The 9410-nt window shown below is 36.4% G+C and overlaps 1 protein-coding gene across 1 annotated transcript; it reads right to left on the bottom strand.

Moving 5' to 3' along the window:
* Positions 1-4223: 4223 nt before the first annotated feature.
* On the bottom strand, positions 4224-6953 carry LOC114713768 (probable inactive dual specificity protein phosphatase-like At4g18593). Its single transcript, XM_028898444.1, has 3 exons — positions 6853-6953; positions 4638-4861; positions 4224-4539 (listed from the first exon to the last, which is right to left on the bottom strand). The coding sequence occupies exons 1-3, from the start codon at positions 6951-6953 to the stop codon at positions 4358-4360; spliced, it is 507 nt and encodes a 168-aa protein (XP_028754277.1). The 3' UTR covers positions 4224-4357.
* Positions 6954-9410: the final 2457 nt, after the last annotated feature.

Here is a 9410-nt window from a genome sequence, read left to right as displayed (position 1 = left end):
GCAACTACCAATGGAAGTGGGGCTTACGTCCGGTACTCAAAAACCACTTCGTTGCACTGTAACAAAAATATCCCCTGCTTGCGAATTCTGTCTACTTTGCTTCTGTCAATTCTAGCAAAAGATGGTGAAATCTTAAGGACCCTTTCCAGTGAATGTACGATATCAAACTCTGGAAAATCTGATTTTTTTTCAAATCCATAAAATCAATAACTCGTTTAATCATCCTACCCAATTCATAAACATCACATCCAGCTGCCCATGCCACTTCAGCCACAGACATTGGGCGATTATCCTTTCGCATCACCATATACACACATGTGCCAATTAAAACCTGAAACCAATCACCTTGCCCAAATTCGCCCTCTGCGATGGTAGAAATCATCGCTTTAATATCACTCATTTTTGAAGATATACCTAATCTAGAAGTTAATTCATCTATCAAACTTTGGGCTTGAAAGAATTTCCTTTCTCTGTAACTATATATAGTACCTGCACCAGAAGTTCCAACACGGATGAATGTTCCTTGTGGGCCATTGATGCCACCAATATGGGGCTTCAAACTGATCATATTCTTGAACAACACCACACAAGGAACATATCAAATCCCCAGACACATCATCCCTAACAAGGGAAGTTTTCCTACAGTTGTTGCAGGAACGTGTGCCTGCCATAGTGTACCACAAATTTCAAAAGGGGAATTGTTTTCAAACGTGTTGCTTCCAAGGAACTGTTCGGTGAGTGAAGTCAAGTTCTAACTTGAGAGAGGATACTGATCAAGCAGGGAAGCTACACTTTTTTACGCAAGACTCCACGTAATTCACTGGGAGACTAGCATGGAGATAGCAGCACTGCATTTAGTCAAACAAATAATAGGTTAATACAGTAATATGATTCAAAAACATTACATTCATGTTAATCTTCTTATGAAATTTGCTTAGCTCATCCATAACTAGATGAACAAACTTATTTATAGAATTATAGAACAGCATTCCATAAGATCTAAAATCCTATGTGTAAAATCATAAATCTTAGTTACCCATATAGAACCAGAATCGTAAACATACTGCACACATACTAGGAAAAAAATAAATTTTTTCTAAGTAGAAGATTTACTTAAACATTCTGCGTTTATCAGGTAATTTATCATACCCTCCCACCAACCCCACCCCCAAAAATAAGAAATCTATTATTAGTGTTGAATTTTTAAGGGGTCAGTGCTTCCGTCTCACTGATGGTTGTTAGTTTGCTTAATTGCTGGTGAATTGAATTGCCATGATCTCTAATTTAACTTCAAGTTCCACTTGGAATCATGGGGGGAACTTTCATGATTGCCTTGATTCACATAGAATTGTGTCATTTCTTAAATATCCAGTTACTTATGTTCCTACCTATTCTTTGGTATTGAAGCTTCTGCAATTTAGGAGGCGTTGTTCTCCTTAATTTTAGAGTTGGATCTCTGTTTAAACAAGTATAATCCAGCTTTATCTTATCTGTAGTTTCAGCAACATAGTTTTCCCTTCCTTTTTTTAGTCTGCTCAGCTTTATGCTTGGTTAAAAGACGTTTTCATTGCTCAAGCAACATCAATTGAATTCATTTGAAAACAACAATGGTAATTAAGTTGGTAACTGACAGTGAAGCTAGCTAGTTAGGCATGCCTAAGGTAATGCATATTTCCATTCATTTTGAAAGTCTTAAGTCTCAACACCTCATTCCAATTGCTTCTTCCAAGATGCTCGAAGAGCCTCAAACGATAACATGAAAGAGGTGGTCAAGTCATGATAAAGATGCCCGATTCATGTACAGACTTATGACATGATAAATGTTTACTCTATTTGGAACCAAGTCTAATTTGGCTTTAGGACTTCTTTACCGCGGTCATTGTCTTGCAATCTCCCAAACCTAACGTGAATTTAGTTGAAAGGGCCTGGGAGAAATTGTTTAACGTTGTGTTTTAAAAGGCTTTAAAAACTCAACCACATACAAACACTTAGTATTATTGTGCTGCCAGCATATGAACAGCAAATTTTATAGGACATGTAGTCATTATGACAAATGCCAAGTCTAGAAGGGTAGTTTGGAGTGCTATCAGACATTGAAAGCAAAATCCATCGGTGTGACTAAAAAGGAAAAAAAGAAATCATTAAAGATTAGGCTTAAATATATAATTAGCCTTTATTTCACCATTACAAGAGTTCTATTTAATCAGTTCACCTCCTCCTGCTGTCAATATGCATGAAACAGAAAGCTTTCCAAAGTCACTTTTAACACAGTAAGAAATAACAATGCTTCAACAATGGAGTATTATTACAAGACTTTTCAATGTGATTCTGAATTTCAAAAAAGGTTCTTCAATTACCACATACCAGAAATAGTCCACTCTACTACCTAATAGTCCCGTCCAGCAGCTGAATATATACTGTTGAAAATTGAAATAAGCGTATACAGATTGCGTTTAAATAATCGTCTCACGAACACACAAGCACTAGGATTACTCAGTACTCAATTTAAAACACAAACACATTCAACATTCAACAAAAATCATAAAGTGAATTTAAAATCGGAGTCTGGAGAGAAGACGAACCTAAAGCCAAAGCCCGAAAGCACACAAACTCACGAAGAACGAAGTAGATGGCTAACTGGGAGAGGCGAGGACGCGGGGCACCGAACTCAGGTTGAGATCTGATACGTTCGACGGCGAGAATCTGGAGCCATAAGAAGGACGCAAACAACGAGAGGCAGAGATGCAGATACAGCCGCCAACGACGTCGACCGTCCAGAGGTAGAGGCGCAGAGATCGGTAGAACGTGGAAGTCGAACTTCGCAGGAGCGAAATTACAGAACAGGGTATTGAGTCTCATACAGAATGGGAATGAAGATCAAAGAAGGGACGAAGAAGAAGTCGAGGATAGAAGATGAAGATTGAAATAGGGGAATATATTCATTGAAGAAGGAAGAGGGGCGACACTCTTATCTGTAAAAATCGATTCTTGTCTTGAGATGAACCGTTGTCCCCTTCTCCGATCTCAGGGCCATTCTTCATTACTTTATAATTTAATTTGTCAATTACTTCAAAAATTTGATGTTTTATTTTTATATAATTTAATTTGTCAATTACTTCAAAAATTTGATGTTTTATTTTTATATACTCATCCGGTCCTAAATATAAGATCTTTTTTGTAGTACAAAAAAGGTTTTATATTTAAAACTGAAAAAGTACATTATTACATATTTATGTAAGATTATTTTTTTCTAATTATTATATTAGTAGTATGACTAAACAGTCTAACCTATCTAATCATCTGAACCATAACCAGCTAATCTTTTCGATTTGATGTTCAGTTCGGCTTTTAAAACATTACTTGTAACGGAATATGATATGTGTGTGAGATGGAAAATTTGTTAAGAATTTCATGATATTTTTCAAAATCTTTCAAAACAAAACACATTATCTTTTCAAAAATATCCCTATTTAGTTAGGGGCATACTTAAAAAAGACAATTTTTTAGATTTTGGTCCTTTTTTTTTTATGCAATTCCTTATTATAGTTACAAATTTAATTTTAAAATCATGAAATTAAAAGTTACATTTCAAATTAGTTTGATTTCAAATTTTTAGTCAGTAGACATATACATGTATGTTTCATTATTTTCTTACTTTTGAATAATATGCTGCAGACCTGTAGTAAAAACTTAAGATTAAACCACAGTTCATATTCTAGAAGAAAATGAATGATTTTAATAAAATTCAAGGGTGTAAATGTGATTTGGACGGACTCTTGAAGCATTTGGAGTGGTTGATAGAAGAAAATATTTCTGCAAGTATTTATACTTTTTTTTTTAATTTAATGCATATGCTTTCTTTCTCTTTTTTATTAAATTATTTAATTTTGCTCTGTTGAAACCGTTAAGTTTTATAACTTTGTTATGTACTGACAATGCCAACAAAGCAAGATTGAATGATTTAATAAAAGAACGAAAAAAAACATAGGTATCAAATGGAATATTGAAGGAAAACAGAGGCATCTGCAAAAAGGTTTTCTCAAGGTTGATAAATACAACAAAAGACATAGAATTCATGAATAATAAGCATGCCGATTCATCCAAAAAAAAAAAAGAAGGCATGCCGGGAAACTTATGCTATATTTTAAAATAAAATAGTAATAATAACTATTGAATGTTCAATTTATATTTCAACTGTTCAAAAAAATGTGCACTAACTTCTTTCTATTATGGTGGTGCAGGAGACCAAGTCTGTACAAAACTCCATATTCTAAAACTCCCATAATCTATAAGGAAAAGCTCCTTACTGATGTTTAGGTATTACCACTATCAAGTTTTTCCAAGCCTCAGGTGTGGATTATGGGGAAGCAGAGAAGTGATTGAGTCGCACATAGCACTCATCTAAACGGCATTTATGCAGCTGAAATGCAGGATTCACCCATGCTCCACAGCTGCACTGCATACCTGCCCATTTGAAGTAACCCAAACGAGCATTGCATCCCAAACAGAAAAGTTTTTCCTCTACATGGCCCTCATTAACTGCCAAGTGAAGCAATACTCATACAGAGTTAGTGTGAAGAATGAAGAGGAAAATCTTATGGCAACTGGATAATATATTGATTGAAATTTACAAAAACCTGTTTGCATCCACTTCATGGGCTCGACAAATACCGAGGTACAGTCCACTGGTTGCTTTTCTGTGTTCTCATTTCTCTTCTTCCATTTAAAACTCGCTTCTCCTTTTCCATGCTTATGGGAAACAATGTTATCATCTGAAGCTACAATTCTTCGGCATTTCTTACGCCGGTAAATAAGGTGAGCCTTTAATGTGGTCTTCGACTCAGAGCTAACAGTTCCAGCTCTTTGGATTCACTGATCAGTGATGTAAATGTTTAATATTCTGCAAGTTTAAAAGCATATGAGAAGACAACATGGAACCTAATATAATTGTCCAATAGCCATTCATCCAGGCTTGGTTAAATAAATGAAGTTGAAAAGAAATAAGAGGTGAAAGAACACAGAACAAATTAACATGTAGTGTCACACAAAAATTTCTCTGGATATAAAGACGGTGGTTCCTTCTTGGTTCATGCCCATTAATAGTAGGGAAACTTAATATGGAGCTGTAAGAAAGGAACGCAATTAACAAAAAGTCCTGCAACAAATAAGTAGCATGTAATGACAAGATTTGGTGTAGCAACACGTCTACGCTACTCACTTGTTATTAAAACAAGACCATACCCATTAATAATATAAAGTTCTTTGTCCACTTGACGTTAAACTTCTTGAGTAACCCGTCGTTCATTATGTTTTAATTTTACGCCCATGTCAAAAATACTTTTACTCTAATGAACAAGGATGTAATCAGTATTCAGGATGATGCCAGTAACAAGAATTAGCACACACTAACATTGATCAGCCAATCTTTGTCACTTTAGACACAAGTAGCAGCAGATGTGAACTAGGCGTGACAATATTGAAAGTTGCAGAGACAATGAATTTTCATGCAGCAACCAAAGCAAATTATTAAAAACCACACACACACACACACACGTGCTCCTCTACCAGAATACTTAAATCTGTCGAGTTAGCAACGTGGGGGTCATGAAACCAACGTAGTTTTAGAAGCATCACATCTTCATTATTTGAGATCATATGCTTTGTTAGAGAACCATCCGATCCCACTAGACGGGCTGTTAACATATTGAATATCTTTTGATGTCTCTAACTTACTCGTATTTTCTTTTGTTGTAATTAGCTGATGATGCCCAGGTTTTTTGGTTTGCATGCCCTTTGTAATTTCATTTTTTGATGGAATTTTCCCTTTTCTCTGGAAAAAGAAGCTTTCTCCATCAGACTGAGATAGGGAGTATTAGTTACCTAAAATCAAGTACACCTAAAACATGGTGCCATGTAGGCAAGACTAATGTCTCCAAGGCAGAATGTTTATTCAGACCGTCACTGTAGTTTAGCCTTTCATGAACAGGCCTGTCATCTCATCTTCTACCCCTTCTCTCTCACAAGCCACGAGTCCGAACACACAAAGACAAGACATATGACCATTCTCATTCTTCATATTACGCACATAGAAGCTCTGAATTGAACAAATCTAATGGTAGTTATACTCACCAATTTTACCCCCTCCCCCCCCCAAAAAAAGGAGACGAATTCTTGGTGGAGTTCTCACAAATATTGATATGTAATAAATATCACTACATAGCCAATGACAACCCTATTGTAAATTATCTTACGCTGGAAAGCACAAGTTACATGCAAAGTGGTTATTTAGCTAATACATGACCCTTGAGAGAAAATTCCAGACAAGCCAACAAGAAGTTCATTCCAGACGACGCAACAGGAAGTTAATATGAACACATTATGCATAGGGTAAATCAGGACTCGCAAAATTGTATTGTTCAACTATGTTTGTTGCCCTAACATTGTTTCCTATATAAATTATAGTCACAAAACCAGACTAACACATAAACATTATTGCCTCCTTCAATTTGTTTTTTTCCGTGAATGCTTGGTTTCATGTTATTAGCAATCCCCAGCTTAATTTGATAGCAGAACGCAGAAGTTTCTAAACAAAGACAAGACGATTAAAAAGAAGAGGAAGAGAATGACCAGCGGCAGCATAATCCCCAGTTTGAACACCGCCGATGCAACGCTAATGCCTGGTATCCTGTATGTTTTAGTCTGGAACGTGAAGTCTCTTGGAATTCATATAGTGCTTGTATAGTTTGACAAGCTTGGACAAGGTCCAGACAAGATGTTTGTATGGTTTGGCAAGCTTGGACGAGGTCCAGACAAGTGTTAACATGTGTGGGCAAGGTGCTTGTGTAGTTTGACAAGTTTAGATAAGATTTGGGCAAGGCCGTCGGGGGTGCACTGGACACCACGCAACATGCGGCGCTTTTCCAGCCACCAAATCCTACCTCCGACTGAGCCATTTCTAGGTGGATAGGCTGTTAAACAAAAAAGAGAACTCTTCCTCAGGCCCCCGCTAACTTCTCTAGACTCCCTAACGTTGTCGTCAGCCACAACATCCCGGTTCAAGAATTTTAATATGATTCCCTTTCAAAGTACACACACTGCACGCTATCAAAAATTCTTGCAAATTGGTTTCTTGAAGATCAATCAAGGAAAAACCAATTACTATGGTAAAAAGCTTGAATACAAGGTTAGTTCTATGTTCTACATTGTATATTATTTTGGTTTCTTGAATTTTGTGGTTGAAAATTATTGATTCCCTTAAGGGGAGGTACTGGTCGAAATTTGTTATACAGCAAATGGGATAAGGCTTAGTCGGGACAGCCCAACCCATCCAACAATCTCAACAACCTCAAGAGAAAATTGTTGAGAGGGTACAACCTACTACAGAACCTGACACATTGCAGCAATGGATAGTGAAGTTGGGGAAACACCACCCTTCAACTTTTGAGGGAACCTTTGACGTGCATGTGGTTGAAGACTAGATAACTCAACTAGAGAAGATCTTGAATATCCTGGAATGCTCATATAAAAGGAAGGCTCAAAAAAGAAACTTTGTGAAACATTTAGAAATATTATCATAATTATATAAGCATCCTAAATCACATGAAATTAACCATGATAGAAAAGAGTTAAACCAAACCATATATATCTCTATCATAGTTAAAAGAGCTTTTCTAAATTAATTGCGTGCAATTTGAAATTCACAATGAATAGGGCTTTGAGTATTATGAAACCCATAATGTTCTTTTTCAACCATAAGTCCATAACACAACATTACTGAGCCATTCACAGTTTCATAGTCTGAATTAGTTTATACTTACACATGCATGGTTTAATCTTTAAGAGAAACATATGACTACTGGCAAGATCAACCAGGTAGCAATCCTTCAAAGACGTCGTGACGTTGCCAGCAAACCGCTGAGGCACCTAATTATTTTCTGCCAAAGCCCTGATGCATTCTTATTAAAACACCTTTATTTTTTACCAAATAACCATCCAATTAGAGGTAAATGGAATCACATTTGAGTACGATGGCATCAGTGATATGAGTAAGATCTGGTTGATACTTCTTTAGTTGGGAAACATGGAAGACGTCATATATCTAATTCAGATTAGGGGGTAGGGCCAATTTATAAGCTACTGGTTTAACTTTTAACAAAATTTGGAAGGATCTTCGGCGTTAACTATTTCGCCTTAGGGGTTTGACCCATTCCAGTGGTTTGAATTTCCAGTAAAATACCTCTTAGGGGTATAACTGAACTTTATATTTTATTAAAGCTACTCCACTAGCCTTTTGGGGATGGAGCTAATTTTATAAACTTCTTTAACCTCTTAATATTTTCTATTTTTTATGCATATTTTCAGACGTCCTTTGTGAAGAAAAATAACGAAAAACCCCCTAAGGCAACATAAATAGAATTTATAAGATTATGAGCCGGTAAAAAATATACTGTTTGAGGTAATTATTTGAGATAGTAAAAGATCTCAAAAATTTACACAAAAATAAGATTAAATAGTTAAAAAGTTGTCCTTTACAGCTCTTTATGCAAAGCCCGTGAACTTCTTAGATTAGGCTGACCACAAATGACAGGTACTTATGGGCATGTTTGGATCTTTGGTCTGGGGCTACTGAAAGAAGAAAGCCCAATTAATCAGCAGACATAAAGAGCCTCACTTCGCTGTGTTGTTATTTTTTTTTCTCAAAATGTCGCACAGGTTTTCCTTTGCCGTTGGAGTCTTCGTTCTCACATACGGAGGAAAGAGCATTGCTTCCATGAAATGGCGGGAAAAAGGATCTGGAACAATGCTCTCTTTACCAGGTCATTTCAAGCGATTGCCAACGTAGAAGAACTTGATTAAACCCTAGCTACGAATTGAACAGCTGTACGTTGCCGAGTTTGCCATCACCGCCCTGGAACAGGTGAGCCTTTTTTGCTGATTACTTTATTCATTTCCATAGAGCTGATTTTGGTTTTTACCGTGAAAGGATTTGGGAACACTTCATAATGTCCGCAAATTAAGAAATGGGTGTAATGCATTGATCAATAACCTGGTGTGTGGGGGGGATTCCTAAGGGGGGGAAATTCCTTTAATTTTGAATCGTACACTGCAAAACTAATGCGTGAAAATTTTCAAACCATAAGAAAATGATCTAGAGTTAGGTTGGCAATATTTCTTAGATTAATATATACACACACACACACACATGGCATAGATATCTTATATCTAAAAGGCTAATTTTGAAAACCGCATGTTCCATGAGGCCAGTTTTTTTTCCCCTTTTGGATACCCGTTGGCAAGAGAGAAAAAAAAAAGATAAAGGCTTTTTGGATACAAAATGGCTCATGAGATGATGCACTACTTCATGTACATGGCAGGTCGATCGGTCAATGTAAATTCATGATAGATCATGC

Source organism: Neltuma alba, unplaced genomic scaffold, assembly GCF_004799145.2.
Source record: "Neltuma alba isolate B1F8T4 unplaced genomic scaffold, ASM479914v2 tig00011461_pilon, whole genome shotgun sequence".
Taxonomy (NCBI): Eukaryota; Viridiplantae; Streptophyta; class Magnoliopsida; order Fabales; family Fabaceae; genus Neltuma; species Neltuma alba.
This window is presented reverse-complemented; position numbering and strand designations above follow the sequence as displayed.